This window comes from Neomonachus schauinslandi, chromosome 9 (assembly GCF_002201575.2).
Source record: "Neomonachus schauinslandi chromosome 9, ASM220157v2, whole genome shotgun sequence".
Taxonomy (NCBI): Eukaryota; Metazoa; Chordata; class Mammalia; order Carnivora; family Phocidae; genus Neomonachus; species Neomonachus schauinslandi.
The window spans coordinates 125371397-125389355 of record NC_058411.1 but is presented as its reverse complement, the minus strand read 5'-3'; the positions used below and the strand labels follow the sequence as shown (position 1 = coordinate 125389355).

The window sequence follows — 17959 nt, the reverse complement described above, 5'->3', positions numbered from 1 at the left end:
AGGGCCCAGTCTGTGGGGGCCCCGCACCAGGGGTCACTGTACCCCCACGGAGGGGCATGGGCATCTCTGCGAGCGAGGTAACTGCAGCTCTGTGTCAGACAGAGACTCAAGGCACAGCCGTCAGGCCTTCCTGTCCCCACCCAGGGCTTTGCAGCCACACTGGGGTGAGGCCCGGGACGGGATGATTTGTTAGTGCTTGCTCGGGGAGGCCAGCCACCCGCCAGAACTGCATTTACCAGCGACCTCTGACACCGTCCACAGCTGTGGTCGGGACGCCGTTCCAGGCGAGCTACGGGACCACATGCCGAAGGACAGGCCTCCCTCTGTCAGCGCTCGAGGACTGGTTTTTGTCTTTTACTTCACAGACAGCTTAAAATTGTTATGGAAAAACATTTTATTAAAACATGTTCGACTCACTTCCAATGAAATGATTAATTTTTCATTTACAGTGGTGTCCAATGTTTGTCTTCTGTTCTTTTTTTTTCTTTCAAAACCAGCACCAAAAAGTAAAACAACAATACCACGGGTACAGTACGTAATGTAAGTTAACTAATGGAAAATATATACACTGGACTCTGAAATGAAGAAAAGAGAGCAAAGCAATGATATTATTGCTGCCGAGGATCTTTCCCTGTGTTCTGATAATATCAAGCCATGGTCAAGTGAGAGGGTTTCATTTGTACCCACAAAAGTAGCACCATAAGGTCGTAAGACTCTGCAGTTAGTAACACATTCGTGCAATCAAAAAGGTACAGTACTTGAGTGACAGTACAGGGTAGTGTTAATAAAGAAACGTCACTGTTGCGATCACAGGGTTTCAATGTCTTCTGTACAAGAGCGTCAGGCTGGCTTCGCTGACATTGGTCATTGCTTGTGCCATAAACAGAAGGCGGGCTGGGGGATTTCAGAGCAACAGTGCTCTGGCATGAGCTAAAAGAGGTCAAGAAAGACACCGACGTTGGGGGAACCAACGGGGTGTTGAATAAGAACCAAATCAGTTATCTGCCTTTTGAAGGTGTGAGGCCCTTGCCAGATGCATCCAGTGGATACGGTCAAGGGACCCAGTGGGGGGTAATTCAGAGGCACCAGGGAAAGGGCTTGCCTCTGGGCTTGCCGGGCTTGGGTACGAGGGTGCGCATGAGCAAACGAGGCTGCCCTGGCTTCCTTAGCTGGCCATCCCGGCTCTGCTCCTCAGTGTCTGAGGCTGCCATCTTTCTGATGTTTTGTGGTGAAGCTTAGCCCGCTGGGGGCTGGGGGGAACACGGAACCCTAGCTCCCCAAGAATTTGAGTGTTTTGTGGAATGGGGTTTGTGGGATTCTGTTGGTGGCCAAGCCTGAGCTGGGGAGGATAGCATTTTGCTCAGGCTCCGGTGCAACCATTGGGGGTGGGGGGGGGGTTACGCTGCAGGGTGGATCACTCCATCCTGGCATTCTTTCAGTCTTTTACACACAGCACTCAAGCAGGTTTCTTGATACTTCTCGTTGATTCGAGTGGAACCGCACACATTTCTTGTCATCCCTACCACTTCTCTGTCTCTGGAATATGAAAAATCATACACTGAAACAGCCTTAAGCTAGCCCTAAAGTTGTGACATCATCAAAAACAAAAGCAGATACATGAACACAGCACCAATAAATCAGGAAGTCCTTGGAGCTGACCCCAGGGAGATCGACATACATGAGGCCCCCCGGCCGCAATCAGAGAGGCAAAGGCGGGGGGTTTATCACGGTAAAGTCCTTGAACGTAAGCACCATCAAACACCCACCAAGTCGCTGAGTGAAACAGGCCTCCTGGCATCTAGAGTCTCTCCCTCCCAGCTCCCAAAGCGGGCAGGGTCCCACCGTCTTCTGTACTCTTGTTTGTCCAGGCTTCTGGAGAGGGCGCGGCTCTGTTTTGAGGGGCTGCTGGAGGGAAAGACTTTCTTCGTGCTTTTCTGAGAGTCATCCTTGCCTTACTAAGAAGATGGGTCAATGACAACAGCGTGACAGTGATGGGTCCCGCAAGGTCTGGGCTATGGGAAGGCGCGGTGGTTGTGCAGTGATCCTGGCCGGGGGGCCCTCCTCCACGGATCCTGGCACACCAGGCTGAGTGGCTTCTGGAGGAAATCAGTCCCGGGCCAGGGCGAAGTAGCCAGAGGTTCTAGAAAGAATCAACTTTAGGTAGATGGCCAAGGTCAACGGGAAGCAAAGCTTTACGAAGTACTGCCTGGAGTAGAGGCCCCCAGAAGGTAGAGGGGCCCTACACCCCGGATGAAGCTGTCCTGAGCTCACCTTTATGCCAGGAACCAGTCCCATCCCCCAAATTAACATACATCCCATTTCATAGCACCTTGAAGAAAGACCTTCTGTTTCCTGATGCGGTGGACAGTAGAGTATAGAAATTAAATGCCTCCCCAAACCCAGACACTTCCAGAATATTCTCCCCAACACAGGTGGTATGCAGAACTACGTGGCCTTGGCATCCTTGGCTGATAGAGATTCAAACTGTCAGGGACAAGACTTCCAAGATGAGGCCCACGATCTAGAGAACATGTTTTCAGAGATGCGCCAGGAGGCAAAGTGCTGACTCTTGTGCGGTCAAGAAGGGCTCCGGCAGCCTGGTCCTCTCAGGAGAAGCCACTAGCAGAGGCTTGCTGACATCTGTCCTTCCTTCCAGGGTGCCGCCGGCTTTCAGAATAAAGCCTGTTTTAATGTAAAATGTCTCCTTTGGGGGATAATCCCCCCATGGCACGTCAAGCACCGGGAATTCAAACGTCAAAAGAAAGCCAAGACAGAAGTGCTCAATGACGTCTCTTTCTTTCGACAACGGTCTGTCAGAGGTGTTCCCTTTGAGGTACACGGAACCTTAGAAATGACAATAATTTTGTGACTCATGCCTATTTTTTCCTTACTGTAGAAAGCCATCCAGTGGCTGTTAACAATATATTAAGTACAAAAGCGCTAACAGCAAACGTCAAGTCCACGCTCAGGTTCTAAACGGTTGGATTCTTGGGACAGCCTTGTGGGTGAGTGGCGGTGTGCTCTGGGGGAGGGGGGGTCCCGGCCGCAGGACTGGTGTGCTCTCAGGTGGGCAGGCTTTCAGCTAGCCATGTCATCGGGATGCAGACCACGCGCTGGAGCGCTGGGGGACCGCTGGGCCCCGTGTCATGAGCTCGGCAAGGGTGGTGGTGGCTGGCGCATCTTGTTTGCATAGAAGTCCCTGCACGTCTGACAGCAGCGTTGGTACCACCGCATGTCCTGGCAGAGGTTCTTTTCTCGGATGACCCGGCAATACACCGTCCACTGGTCCCGTGTGCATTTGTAGGTCAGAGCGGCTAAGGGGATGGTGGGGAGAGAGAGAGCCCAGGGGTTACGGATGGCATGGGGACATCCTGATGCATGCACAGAGAGGGCTCGCGGGCTGACCCACTCTGGGGCTGCCCTCGCTCACATGCTGGAGCCTTGCACGGACTCGAGGAAATATGCCCCCTGCCAGGGCCACGTGATGTCGTTTTCTGCAGGGGACTCACTCCTGTGTCTAACCCGACCACCTGGCAGAGCATGGCGGTCTGGCTGATTCCTCGGGGCAAGGGCACTGCGCACCCTGCTTCTCAGCTAAGCAGCACCCACTGGTACTTTCTGGCGAAGGACGCCACCACTGCTGGCATTTATAAGACAGGATGACATGGGGCAGTGGGCCTCAAAGGGCCCATCGAAGCAGAAGCTCACAGAGCAAGCAAGTGGCCTAAATCTCCTTCAGGGTCATCCTGCGGAGAGAAGGTTCTGCCGGAGGGAGGTCTCTGGAGCATCCCAAGGAGGTTTGTGCATGCAGAGCTTGTGAGTGCCCCTCTGCAAGCTCAAAGACCACCCCCCCCCCAAGTAAAACAACTTAGAAGCCCCCTTTGTGCTGGTTGCATTCCAGCATTAGGGAAGGGGGCTCTGGGGAGGAAAATATTCCTTAGGGATTTCTATTTGGAAAAGCAGAGACTGTTAAAAGGAACCATTAAATTCATGTTAAATGTTCCTCTTCTCCCGCCCATGCCACTGAATTCAAGACTCCAACCTATCACCACCTCTTTCTTCTCGAGCATCAGCTTAAGGAACATCACCAAGGTTTCGTGAATGACACCCCAGCTCCTTCATTTCTGGAAGAACGCCCCTCCCCTTGCACTTCTCATGCACGGGAGCCCCAAAACCTTAACGGGGAGCCATCTGCCTGTGTTCCTCACTGTTGGCAGAGTGCCTAGCTGGGTGCTCTCGGTGTTGTGTCTGAGGTCGCCGCTCGCAGACGTCCTTTTCATGACAAAGAATGAAATCCCATCTCTGAAACCTCTGACATTCTACAGAGCTGGCAAGCGTTGGCCTCTCCGGGTTTTGGATAAGCCCCAAGGTGGGGGTGGGGGGAGCTTTCTGGCTTCTAGAACCACTACCACCAGTGGGGACTCACTGGCTGGGGGCGGCAGCGCCCTCCCCAGCAGCCTGGGGCCACTCACCGAGGCGAGGGGAGGTGATGGTGTTCACGTTGATCTTGTCATTGCAGACCTCCTGGTGGCACTGTCTGTAGGCTGCCGGCTTCAAGAGGGCGGGGCACTCGTTGCCATGGCGCCCGGTGACCTTGTGCATGCACTGCACCACGCGGGACTGAAGGCCCTTCCCACAGGTCGAGGAGCACTGCCGGAGACAGGGACGGTCTGAGCTGGGGCCTAACCTGGGCCGAGAGGCCGTGACCATGGCTCCGCGAAGCAGCCGCCCCTGCATGTCATTCCCAGGTGCTTGGGAGTAATGCAGGACGAGCAGGCTTGGCTGCACACCAGCTGCCTGACAGAGGCCTGTTTCAAGATGTTATGGACTGAATGTTCTTTGTCTCCCCAAATCCACATGTTGAAGCCTTAGGTCCCAATGGGATGGTTTTTTTGGGGGGGGGGCACTTTGGGAGGTAATTAGGCTTAGATGAGGTCATAAGGGCAGAGCCTCCATGACGGGATTAGTGTCCTTATAAAAAGAGGAAGAGAGACCAGAGCCCTTCTTCCACCACGGGAGGACACAGTGAGAAGGCAGCCTTCTGCGAGCTAGGAAGTGGGCCCTCACCAAGAACCAAATCGGCCAGTACCTTGACCTTGGACTTCCCAGCCTCCAGAACCGGGAGAAATAAATGTATGTTGTTTAAGCCCCCGCCCCCCGCCCCGCCCCCGTCTATGGTATTTCATCTCAGCAGCCCAAGCTAAGACACAAGACAGTTGCTGAAATATTAATTTACGAGGCTTGCATGTCACTTCCCACCCTCTCTACCCCTGTTCCAAGCAGAAAGCTGGGCTTCCAAATTCTTGAGCTGGCGCACAGGGTGGCTTGGTGGCTGGGCATGATGACCTCAGGCGTCTCCCCAGTGCTCTGTGCTACGTGAGGCTCTGGAGTCTTCCCCTGGCCTTGGTTATAGAGGGGAGCTCAGTCATGGGCGGGGTTGAATTTCCCGCAAGGCTGGAGAGTTGGGGCCCAGAATTAAGTGGGAGAAAAGGAAGTGCAACCTTTCTTGCATCATGGAGTCATATATTATTTGTGGCTCACGGTTTTAACTCAGACACCAAGGGCCGAGTTGCTGGCACCTCCAGCCCTTGTAGACCTGGGTTTGCCAAGACCAGCCCAGCGTAACTCAGCAGACATCCCACTGAGTGTACTTGGTAGGACTTCCCCATGCAGTTCCTGCCTTCCTCCTGTCCCTCTCTGCACCCTTTTAAAATGTTCCACTGGGGAACCTGCCCGTTCCTCAGCTCCTCCGCCCTGATCCTGCTCTCCAAGCTCCTGGGCCCTTGCTTGCTCTCCCAGGAGCCCCAGGAACTGTCTTTCCAATAGGCTGGTCTCTTCCAGCCGGAAAGTCAGGTCCACAGGTGTACTCTCTCCATCTGGGATCCTCTAGCACCCACACCACCCATGATTTACGGGGTTCTGAGAGCATTCTGCAAAACTTTAATAAAGCAAAGGCCTCAGGTGCCACAGCCCAGTTGGAGTTCATGCCGGCACCTGGGGGTAAAGAGAGGGGCGCAGGGCCTGTCCTCTGAATGCCACATGGGGTGGCGATGCCAGGTGCTGTCTGGATCATGTGCCTCCCTGTCTCCTCCCAGTCAGGCCTGACCTCGGCCTGTGCTGGAGGGGGGCTGTCCTGGGGCAGGGGGGGTGGTCTGTGAGGAGACTGCTGATACTGTCTGCTCTGCTCCCCAAAGAGCTTGTGTGCACCAGGTGAATTCCTCGGCATTCTAGTCTGACAAGCAGGATCATGGTTTTTTGGTTTTTGTTTTTTTTTGTGTTTTTTTTTTTCACTTTATAAGGATAAAGAGTCTCCGAGGGAATGGTGCTCTGAAGGGGCCCCAGTCTTTTTCAAATCACAGAAGTGGGGGGAGAACCAGAAGCCCCCCTGTGGGCTCTGGTATGTTCAAACCAGAACAAGCACTCTCCCCCGCAGGCACGGCCAGCCCCAGGGCCTCAGCGTTGTGTCTCCCTTCACAGTCTATCTTCTAGATAAACCAGGCAGGGGCTGCTTGTGGGCTTGAGAATTCATCATGCATTATGGATGCAGATTTCTGGGTTCCATCCTAGACCTCAGGAGTTGGCACTGGGGCCCAGGGAAGTTTGAGGGATGCTGAGGTGGAGGGATGAGGTCACACGGGCAGGTCCCACCAATAGGAGACCTTGAACATGGGATGGCTGCCATAGCAACATGACTTCCACCTGGAGGGCATCAAGGAGGGAGCTGGGCTCTGTTGCAGGGGATTACCTGATGAGTTTTTAAAAACCTCAATGTCCCAGGCCAATTGATCAGTATCCTTAGAAGGGGCACCCAGAGCTGAGAACCTCTGATTTGTCCGGAACTTCTGCCCAGTGTCCTGTGTAGAGTATAATGAGCTCTCTTTTCTTACAGTGAACTGATGAGGATTCATATGCAAAAATGTATAATTAAGCCAGAACAGACATCCACCTACCGCCCTGCTGAGTTTATACACCGGTGACAGGTACGCTCGAATATAAGGGGGAGACGTATTTCGCTCAAAATGATTCTTGGAAAAGAGTAAATTGCCTTATACTTAAGTGAGAACAAAACCTCTCACAGTTCGGGGCAGGGATAAGGGGTGCCTTTAATTATTTGTAGCAAGATCACTTGGGGATTAAGAAAAAAAAAAAGGAAGCAAAGAAATCTATCTCCTGGAGGCATGACTTCATAATCACAAATGAGGGAGGACGATCTAAGAAATGTTTAAAAATCACTTAAAAGCAAGCTGGTAAGGGGTTATACAAAGAGACTGGGAGTCCACACCAACAGAATGAAAGAAGGAAAAGGCTAAGGATCCTAACATAGTACAGAATCCCGCGAATGCAGAGCAGAGTCAGGCCAATGCAGAGCAAAGTCATGCAGACACAGTGTTAAGTGATGCCCCAGTTTGTGAGGGACTATCCAGTGACAGCAGCGCATACAGATTCCAAAAGAGGTGGCACCTCTGTGAACTCAGCAGTGACAGGTTATATCTGGGAGGCAGATGACTCAGAAGGCAGAGCGAGTGATGATGAAGACAGACCCGGCAAGTGTTTGGTTGCACCTTACAAAACTGCTCATATTCACTCGTTTTTCACCCCGCACACCCAGCAGCTTCATTGGGTCTGACTTTATAATATGCTACAGAAAGAAAACAGCAATATTTCTAAGTTAAAATAGAAATATAAACCTTTAAATAGGAATGTGTAGCTACCCGAATGAATTTTGTATTTTAGGTAGGCATTTGACTCGTCCATCTCTACCATTAAAGACTTTTATATGTAAGTTGGTTGTAAAATTAAAAATAAATAAATAAAACCTGCTTCCTGGGAAAATGGGATTACCATGTACTTGGGACCCAGTATCTGTGCCTATTTGGCGCTAAACTGAGTATGTAGGGAAAAGAGATATCTATATGCGTGCTGATCTAGAGGCAACATCAACATCCCTTTTCTCATCAGATCTTGACTTGGACCATGGGCCCTGGAGCCACCTGCTGCAGGAGACACGTCCATACGTGTTTTCATACTCCCTCTTGGAGAGGGGGTCCTTCCAGGGCAGGACAGACGGTGGCTGGGGCCCCAGGACACTGTACCGGCGAGTGCAGAAGGCTCCTGAAGCTATGCCTGTCTCGCTCCCATGGCACCCCATGACCACATAAGGTACCCAAGGCCCTGGCGGCTGGGCAGTCAGCCCGGCTGAGTCACTTCCTGACCACGAACATCAGGAAGGGTTTCGATGTCTTTTGCAGGTGTTATTATTATGTATGTAAAAATCAGGGCAAGAACTCAATCCTGTGGGTCTATTCAAACCAAATGCAAAACTGACAAGGTCTCTGCCTGAAAGTGATCAATGACCATTGTAAAACTCAGGTGTCTGGGGTTGCCCTTGAAAAATGATTTTCCCTCTGAAAGTTCTTAGTCTTGTTTCACAGGCTCTAAGGCCGGTGGGGGAGGGGGATCAGGTGTGGGGGAAGGGAGAGCATTCACGACACCCCTGTGTATACAGATGGTGTGTTTGCTTATCCCATGGGCTCGCTTGTAAGGTTCCACAATAGCGTGGAACATTCCACAACAGTCCTGAGGCTGCTGGCCACTGAGCTCAGTGGGGGTCAGTGTCTGGGCCAAGGTCACAGAGTTAGTAAGTGGCAGAGGAGAGACAGGACCCCAGCTGCCCCGTTTCATGGACCAAATTCCATCTTCCTGTATGAATTATGGCTTGTACTAGCTGCACGGCAGCCTCTATGCGAGCCAGGAAACAAAAAACTAGCTTACTGCCCAGGTCCACCATTTGATTCATTATCTTCCCTAGCACAGCGTCACCAGCTTTTAATTTTCCAGCCCGGAGAAAACTGCTCCATGAGATCATGGAATGACCTCCAGAGTTCCTGCACAGAGACCAAAGTGTCTGTTCTCATGGCTCTCCTGCACCTCCATGAGGCAGGGCAGGGCCAGGTGACAGGCTGGGAGGTGACCCTAAGTGGGGGCACTTAGGGACCCTGCGGACCCTGCCCCTCATAGGGATTTGTCTCTCACATTAGGCTTTGCTAAATTTTTGCTGGCATCCTAGGGACTCTGTTCACACAGCTGTGAGCTGTGAAAGGCTCGTAGTCGTTTAGAAGAACTTTTGAGAACCTTGGGGTGTCTGAGCCAGCCCCACAGAGCCCGCTTCATTGCGTCAGGTGTTAGAAGACAAACAGTAACCAAGTGGCATGTACAGAAACTTTCACTTCAGTCCAAGCATGCCCCTGGCCTAACATCCACGGGTAACCACACTCTCCGTAGCTGGAGTCAGATTGGGGATAGAGCAGCAGGGGCAGGACAGACCTGTCAGCATACTCCATCCCTCCTTACTGGCTGTGTGACCTTGGGCAGGTTACTTAACCTATCTGAGCCCCAGTTTCTTCATCTGTGGCTTGAGGATAATAAAACTTTCCTTGTAGAATGATTGTGATGATTAGAAAAGCTTGGAACAGGTGACCAGCAGCGAGTGAGCCCTCTGCAAGTGCTATTGTTATTATTAACAGTTAGTGCTTGGACAAGAGCAGAGAGAGCGGACCGGGGAGTCCTTGGAGCCCAGGAAAAGGCACTGAGCCGCTTGGCCTGCCGGCCATGCCCCGACACCAGGCCTCCGCAGGCAGGTGTGGCTATCTGCCTTTCCCTGGCTCCAGGCTGGCAGCTCAGCCAGATAACCTCCAGGAGCACCATTAGAAGCTGACTTGACCCTGAGGACGAACGTGATTCCAGACAGGTCCGAGGGGTTGCTTTTGAACAGCATCCGCTTGTAACTTGAGCTTGCTGCATTTGAGATAACAGGGGCGCAGACCAGGAATTCCATCTCCCCTCGGCCTCAGCTTTAATTAAACAGCGAGGAGACCACAGTGTCTCCTGCTAGCATAGGATTAGCCCCAAGCATTGCTGTGAAGCCATTCTGGGGCTTTTAAAAATCCCAGCAAACAGATATATAAAAAACATCTCTGGTCTTGTTTGAAGCACTCTTTTCACTGTGGGGTATTTTTTTTCAGGTCGCTCATTACATTAACATTTAACGTGGCTCCCCGAGACTCGGGAAACAAAGAAATGAAGCAGTAATAAATCCAGCCGGAAAGCTCCCTGCCAGACGACCCGAAGTGAGGGCAGCCCCTCACGCCCCCTCCCCAGCAAGTGCTGGGCCCTGGGCTTACGTCATTCTCGTTAGTCCTCAGTAATCGTCCGGCTAACCGCGGCCGTGGCCAGGGCGGCGCTCAGAACACAGTAGGTGCTCAATAAACATGCACCGACTGCATGAAAGGCACATGGGCACAGCACTGCCTTTCAGAGAGGAGGAATGGGAGCCCCAGATCGTCCATACAGCTACTCCCCAGTGAGAGCTCCAGCCCCCTCCTACCACCCCGCCCTTCTCCGGGGCCACAGGGCTCCCCAGCAGGGAGGAACCAGGTCTCTGTCACCCCGTGGGGGCCCCACCCTCACGACACGCTCCTCTGCGGCGAGGCCTTCCTTCTCTTCACTTCTCCCAGCTGTAAAATCATGACTATAAATAACACCAGATCCCAAAGGGGTGTTTTGAGAATTAGCTAAAGGAGGTCGTAAAAACCTCAGGAAGAGGGAAATGCTGCAGGAAGGCTTGATACTTGCTTGAGCCCGGGGTTCCGACGGAGGCGGGGGCGGCCGGGCTTCCTCCCCGGGCTCTGGGGTGAGCCGGAGACCTGGCAAGCCGGGAGCCCTCACGGCCCTTTGTTAGCGCCCCCACCCCCAGTCTCCTGCTCTGAGGGGCCAGCCGGCCCCCCGGGCAGGTTTGGCTCGCAGAGCCTGAGGCGGGGCTGGGGGAAGGGCAGACCCTCATGCTAACTCCACTTTCTGCTGGTGTCTGAAAGGCACTTGGCTGGTAAAATGTCAAAAGCTCTTCAAAAGCATTTTTGACAGATTTCCCCCCCAGACTTGGCATGAGCCGTGCAACCGTCGGAAGCTGTTGAAACCTGAAATAGCAGGTTTTAAACAGTAATGAAAATCCCCACTGTCTTTGCTCCAGCCTTGAAACTGGAAATGCTGGCAAACTGTTTTTCCTTTCTCTCCTCAGCCTCAGCCTCAGGTTTCCCCGTGTCTCTGAATTTGCAACCTGCCAACCTACAGATTTTGGCCGGGGCCCTACAGCCAGGGAGCCCCAAGGGCAAGGTGACCCCTGACAGCCTGCAAGGGCTGGTGATCCCAAGAGCTTTTGATCGTGCTGTGTGAGCCTGGAGCACAGAGGACCCCGCAGGGCCACTGTCACTCTCTGTCCTTGGGCAAGAGTCGTGATCACTCTGGTAGCTTAGCTCTCCCGGCCTGTCAGTGACTGTGTGAAAGACCCTCCACTCCTGCTGGAGGAGGCAGGCCCAGGCACCCAGCAAATGCTACAGCCTGTCTCCTGCCTCCTACGTACGCTGTCACCATGTGCAGGCACCGGTGAATATGAGCCATATTCAGAGCTATTCTAAGACGATTCTGATGAGAGACAGCAGAGCAGGGACGTGGACCTGTGTCCTCCTGACCACGTGCCCTGCTCAGGGGTCACTGATGGAGCATGTGTTCCTTAGGGGCAACAGCTTCTCTGATTCAATGGCGAGATCCAGGTAGTGGCTAAAACCCAGGCTGCCATGCAGGGGAGCCACCCCTCTCTCTGATCCCTCGCTCCACACAAAGGCAGCTGGTTTGACAAAGGTTACGGGGTGAATGGAGGGGCAGCAGGGAAACCGAGGGGGCAAAGGCATTCTGCCATTAGATGATTTATCTCACTTCCTTGCAGGCACCTGTCCTGGAAATTTCTGGGGGCTCTTCTGCTCTAGAGCAAGCTCATTTCTCTCAATTGAGCAGATATGAGCTCTAGACCTTTCTCTGGAACTCTATGACCTGGTGTCAGGCTCTGTTCACCCACGCAAAGTGCTCACACCAAGGGGGGGGTAATCTGCCCTCTGTCCCTTCTGCCCCTGCTCTGAAAAGCACTGAAATGTGATGACTCTCCTTTTCCTACTCTTACATTCCTAAGAGTAATACTGAATGGAGAACTGGCCCTCTGTCTTCATGCAGAGTGCTGGCTGCCTGCGTAGTATGGTTTCACAAAGTCCAGAAAAGGGCCCTGATATCCCTGGTGCCTCACACACCTCCTCTTTGATGTCCAAGTTTCTTTTTAATAAGGACTCAACTTTTCATTTCACAAATGAGGGTAGACAACAGGCAGGACCTCAGGGAGAGACAACAGATTGACACTAAAGTGTGAATGACTGATACAAAGCCCTTTTGGGAGCAGGTTGTGATGGGGAGGGGGGTGATGGTGGAGAGAGAGCAGGTAGATACCTGACTTTCTGACAAGGATATGCCTGTGATGGTTAGAGCTGCGGGCATCTTAGAGTTCAGCTCCTTCCTGTTTCAAGTTTGGAATCTAAGCCTCTGGCATTATTATGCACCTGAAAGAAAGGTGGATTAAGAGTCAGAAGGCAGGCACCAGACTCTTAGCCCTGCTGTTTTCTAGTTGTGTGACCTTGGGGAAAAAAAGCCACATCACCACTCTGAGCCAGTTTCCTCATCTGTAAAACGGGGATGGGACCAAATGAGATGATACGAGTGAATATGCTTTGTCAATTCTAAAGCACTAGTGGATGTCAGGGGCTGTTGTCACCGAGCCCAAAAGAAATAGCATCATCCTCCACCAGCAACCCCATCCACAGCTTCCCCAGACAGAGGATGCCTGGGTCCCACAGCACTGTGTTCACACTGGCCCAGGGGGACTCAGTGTGGCCTAAGGTGGTTGGCTCCTTGTCGGTCCATACCTAGGCTGGGTCACTGTCTACTCTCTGTTCACTCCCGTGCCCAGGACAGATCTGGCACATTCTCTCCTGAGAAAAGGAGCACAGGAAGTGCTGCTTGAATCACAGAGACTTGGTTGCAGACCCCCAGCTTGGCAGGCAGGCCAGCCTTGCAGAGTGGGGTGCGGGGTCAGGCCCCACCAAAGAAAGTAGGTGCAGGCTTTGGAAGTGGTATGGGCTGAAACACTTTCTGTAGCAAACCCCTCTCATTCCTTGCTAAGGCCATGTTGCTGAAAGCCCCATCTCCCTGCCCAGAGCGCAGGAAGGCATCTACCAGCTGTCTGGGGAGAGCACAGTATAGAACAGAGGCTCTTACATGCTTATTTCTTCCTCTGACCTCCCAAGGCCTCTGGGAGGTGCTGTGATTTCCACATGACAGCCTGGGGCTCGGGTGTGAGGGGCACACCTGGGGCCTGACTGAGGCCTAGGAGTCAGACCAGCTCCCTTCCACGGGACCTCCACTGGCACCAGGAAGTCAATGGTCACTTTGATCCTTTCAGTGAAAGGGAACACCATACTCTTAACACAGAGAGCCAATGGTTTTCTCTAAAAACACCATCCATTAGAGTCCCACCAGAATAATTTGTTTCTAATTAGAAACATCCCATCAGCTCAGTCGTGATTAATGCCTCTGGTCTCGAAACTGAAACTTCTCAACTTTTGATCAAAAGTCATGCTATTCTAGAAAGAAATGTGATTTCCTCCTTTCCCATTTTAAGTGACATCTCCCTGCCCCCCGGGTTGAATACCCAGCATTTAGCGGGTGGAAACAATGATTTGCACAGACCTGGAAATAGCGGATATCCCAGGAGGGCAGGTCATTTTTCAAACATGGCAGAGAGCAATAATGCCCTCAGCAGGAATGCGCGCAGGTCCCTGGTTGGGGTTCAGCCATTTGCTGAGGCTGGGGGAGGGGCCCTGCCTCCCCATAGTCCTGGGTGCTGTTCTCAGGAACCCTCACCCACTGCAGGAGGAGATGGGTGCCAGCCCCTTCCCAAGGGATGACTGCTCCTTCTTGCTTCGGTGAGTGCAGGACAGCACCTGCGCCATCTCCTTGGACCAGTGTCCGTCACCTCCCTGGAGACACGCTTATCTTTCTTAACAGCACCTTGGGGACAAGTAATAGGAGATTGCTTGGAGGCAAAATGTCAAAGCTTCCAGATACACTGAGGCTCTGACAGCCCTTGGACTTTTATTGACTTTCCTTCTGGGCAGCTTGCTTGAAGCCTTCAAAGTCTGGCATGTGAGCGGTTGGAGGCTGGTTACAGGAGAGGGTTTAAAAGTGCACCAAATGGGGGGGGGGGGAAGGCGGAGCAAGATGGCTGAGGAGTAGGAGATGGCTGGATTTCGTCTCCTCTCAGGAATTCAGCTGGATAGGGATCAAACCATTCTGAACACCTACAAACTCAACAAGAGATCGAAGAAAAGAAGAGCAACGACTCTCTGAACAGAAAAGCGACCACTTTCTGGAAGGTAGGACGTGCGGAGAAGTGAATCTGAGGCGATATTCGGGAGGATAGACGGTGGGGGAGGGGCCTCCGTCGGCTGCTTCTGGCAAGTGATAGAACCACGGAGCACAAAATCGGAACTTTTAAAAGTCTGCTCCGCTGAGGGACGTCACTCTGGTGGCTAAGTGGGGGGTGGAACCCTCCGGGACAGTGTGGTCTCAGGACGCACGGGTCACAGAAAGACCGGGGGTGCCTGAGTGCGGCAGAGCTCCCAGGTAACGGAGCAGGGAAGCCGGCTGCAGAGGCGGAGCCCAGGCCCGGGCTCTCAGCTCGGGGTTGCCATAAACCGTGATCCGCGGCACAGTCGGGCCCCTGCTCCTCCAGCAGGGACCCAACAAGCGGCAGATCCGGGGAGACTCACCTTCCTCCCCTGGGAGGAGCCGCGCGGGAGCGCGCCGCAGGGATCTGCTGGGTTTGGAGACTCCACCCGGGGTCGGGTGCCAGAGATAGAAACGCGCGGTCACAGGCCGGGTGAGCACGGAGTGCGGCCGGAGACCGGGGAGACGGGAGTGACTGACGGCTTTTCTCTGGGGGCGCACTGAGGAGTGGGGCCCTGAGTTCTCGGCTCCTCGGGGGCAGAGATTGGGAGGCCGCCATTTTCACTCTCCGCCTCCAAAGCTGTACGGAAAGCTTGCAGGGAGCAAAAGCTCGGAGAGCAAACCCGAGCGGATTACTTAGCCCGGACCGGGCAAGGGCGGGGCACTTCCGCCTTCGGCAAAGACATTTGGAAACCACGGCAACAGGCCCCTCCCCAGAAGATCAGCGAGAACAGCCAGCCAAGACCAAGTTTACCGATCAATGAGAATGGCAGAACTCCAGCGCTAGGGGAATACTGCACATAGAATCCATGGCTTTTTTACCATGGTTCTTTAGTCTTTCAAAGTTAATTTTCTTTTTTAATTTTTCTTTTTCCCTTTTTCAACCAAAAAGCATTTTTACTTTTCATTTCTAGAGTCATATTCTATCCCTTCATAGTAGTTACCCTTATTTTTGGCATATATATATAAGTTGTTCTCTCTTCAAAATTTTGAGATAGTTTCTTCTAACAGATCAAAATATACCCTAAATCTCTAGTGTATGGCTTTGTTCTACTCTCCTGTCTGATCACATTCTCTGCCTTTTTTTTTCATTTATTTTTAAATCCTCTTCTTTCTTTTTTCAAACAACTTATCAATTCCTTCTATAAAATTTTTTATAATTTTCATCTTTACAGTCATATTCCATCCCTTCATCATATCAACCCTTATTTTTGTACATATATAAGTTTTTCTTTCTTTAAAATTTTGGGACGCACTTTCTTCTAACAGACCAAAATACACCCAAAATCTAGTGTGTGGCACTGATCTATGCACCAGCCTGACTATATTTGATCCTATTCTGTTTTTTTTTGTTTTGTTCTGTTTTTGTTTGTTTTTATCTTTTTCTTTTTTCTTTCTTTCTCTTTCTTTTCCCCTGGCTTCAGGTCTTTTCTGATTTGTTTAGAGTATATTTTCTGGGGATTTTGTTACCCTGTTAGCATTTTGTTCTCTCATTCACCTATTCTCCTCTGGACAAAATGAAAAGATGGAAAAAATCACCTCAACAAAAAGAACAAGAGGTAGTACCAACGGCCAGGGACCTACTCAATACGGACATTAGTACAATGTTGGATCTAGAGTTCAGAATCATCACTTTAAAGATACTTGCTAGGCTTGAAAAAAACATGGAAGTTATTAGAGAAACCCTTTCTGGAGAAGTAAAAGAACTAAAATCTAACCAAGTTGAAATCAAAAAGGCTATTAATGAGGTGCAATCAAAAATGGGGGCGCTCACTGCTAGGATAAATGAGGCAGGAGAGAGAATCAGTGATATAGAAGACCAACTGATGGAAAATAAAGAAGCTGAGAAAAAGAGAGATAAACAACTACTGGATCATGAGGGCAGAATTCGAGAGGTAAGTGATACCATAAGATGAAACAACATTAGAATAATTGGGATCCCAGAAGAAGAAGAACGAGAGAGAGGGGCAGAAGGTATATTGGAGCAAATTAGAGCAGAGAACTTCCCTAATTTGGGGAAGGAAACAGGCATGAAAATCCAGGAAGCACAGAGAACCCCTTTCAAAATCAATAAAAATAGGTCAACACCCCGACATCTAATAGTAAAACTTACGAGTCTCAGAGACAAAGAGAAAATAAGCTGAAAGCAGCTCGGGAGAAGAGATCTGTAACCTACAATGGTAGAAACATTAGATTGTCAACAGACCTATCCACAGAGACCTGGCAGGCCAGAAAGGACTGGCAGGATATATTCAGAGCACTAAACGAGAAAAATATGCAGCGAAGAATACTATATCCAGCTAGGCTGTCATTGAAAATTGAAGGAGAGATAAAAAGCTTCCAGGACAAACAAAAACTAAAGGAATTTGCAAACACAAAACCAGCCCTACAAGAAATATTGAAAGGGGTCCTCTAAGCAAAGACAGAGCCTAAAAGCAACATAGACCAGAAAGGAACACAGACAATATACAATAACAGTCACCTTCAGGCAATACAATGGCACTAAATTCCTATCTTTCAATAGTTACCCTGAATGTAAATGGGCTAAATGCCCCAATTAAAGACACAGGCTATCAGACTGGATTGAAAAACAAGACCCATCTATATGCTGTCTGCAAGAGACTCCTTTTAGACCCAAAGACAGCCCCAGATTGAAAGTGAGGGTGTGGAAAACCGTTTACCATGCTAATGGACACCAAAAGAAAGCTGGGGTGGCAATCCTTATATCAGACAAATTAGATTTTAAACTAAAGACTGTAATAAGAGATGAGGAAGGACACTATATCCTACTTAAAGGGTCTATCCAACAAGATCTAACAATTGTAAATATCTATGTCCCTATCATGGGAGCGGCCATTATATAAGCCAATTATTAACGAAAGCAAAGAAACACATTGACAACAATACAATAATAGTGGGGGACTTTAACACCCCCCTCACTGAAATGGACAGATCGTCTAAGCAAAAGATCAACAAGGAAATAAAGACTTTAAATGACACAATGGACCAAATGGACTTCACAGACATATTCAGAACATTCCATCCCAAAGCAACGGAATACACATTCTTCTCTAGTGCCCATGGAACATTCTCCAGAATAGATCCCATCCTAGGTCACAAATCAGGTCTCAACTGGTACCAAAAGATTGGGATCATTCCCTGCCTATTTTCGGACCACAATGCTTTGAAACTAGAACTCAATCATAAGAGGAAAATCGGAAAGAACTCAAATACATGGAGGCTAAAGAATATCCTACTAAAGAATGAATGGGTCAACCAGGAAATTAAAGAAGAATTTAAAAAATTCTTGGAAACAAATGAAAATGAAAACACAACTGTTCAAAATCTTTGGGATGCAGCAAAGGCAGTCCTAAGAGGAAAGTATATAGCAATACAAGCCTTTCTCAAGAAACAAGAGAGGTCTCAAATACACAACCTAACCCTACACCTAAAGGAGCTGGAGAAAGAACCGCAAATAAAGCCTAAACCCAGCAGGAGAAGAGAAATCATAAAGATCAGAGCAGAAATCAATGAAATAGAAACCAAGAGAACAATAGAACAGATCAACGAAACTAGG

The 17959-nt window shown here is 50.6% G+C and overlaps 1 protein-coding gene across 1 annotated transcript in view; it reads right to left on the bottom strand.

The window, feature by feature from the left end:
* Positions 1-3144: 3144 nt before the first annotated feature.
* Positions 3145-17959, bottom strand: part of ADAMTS17 (ADAM metallopeptidase with thrombospondin type 1 motif 17) — a 342817-nt gene continuing 328002 nt past the window's right edge. Inside the window, exons 21-22 of the mRNA XM_021680437.1 lie at positions 4473-4650; positions 3145-3314 (exon numbers count right to left, since the gene is read on the bottom strand). Of these exons, the coding sequence (XP_021536112.1) occupies positions 3145-3314; positions 4473-4650 (348 nt within the window). The remainder of the gene's footprint in view (positions 3315-4472; positions 4651-17959) is intronic.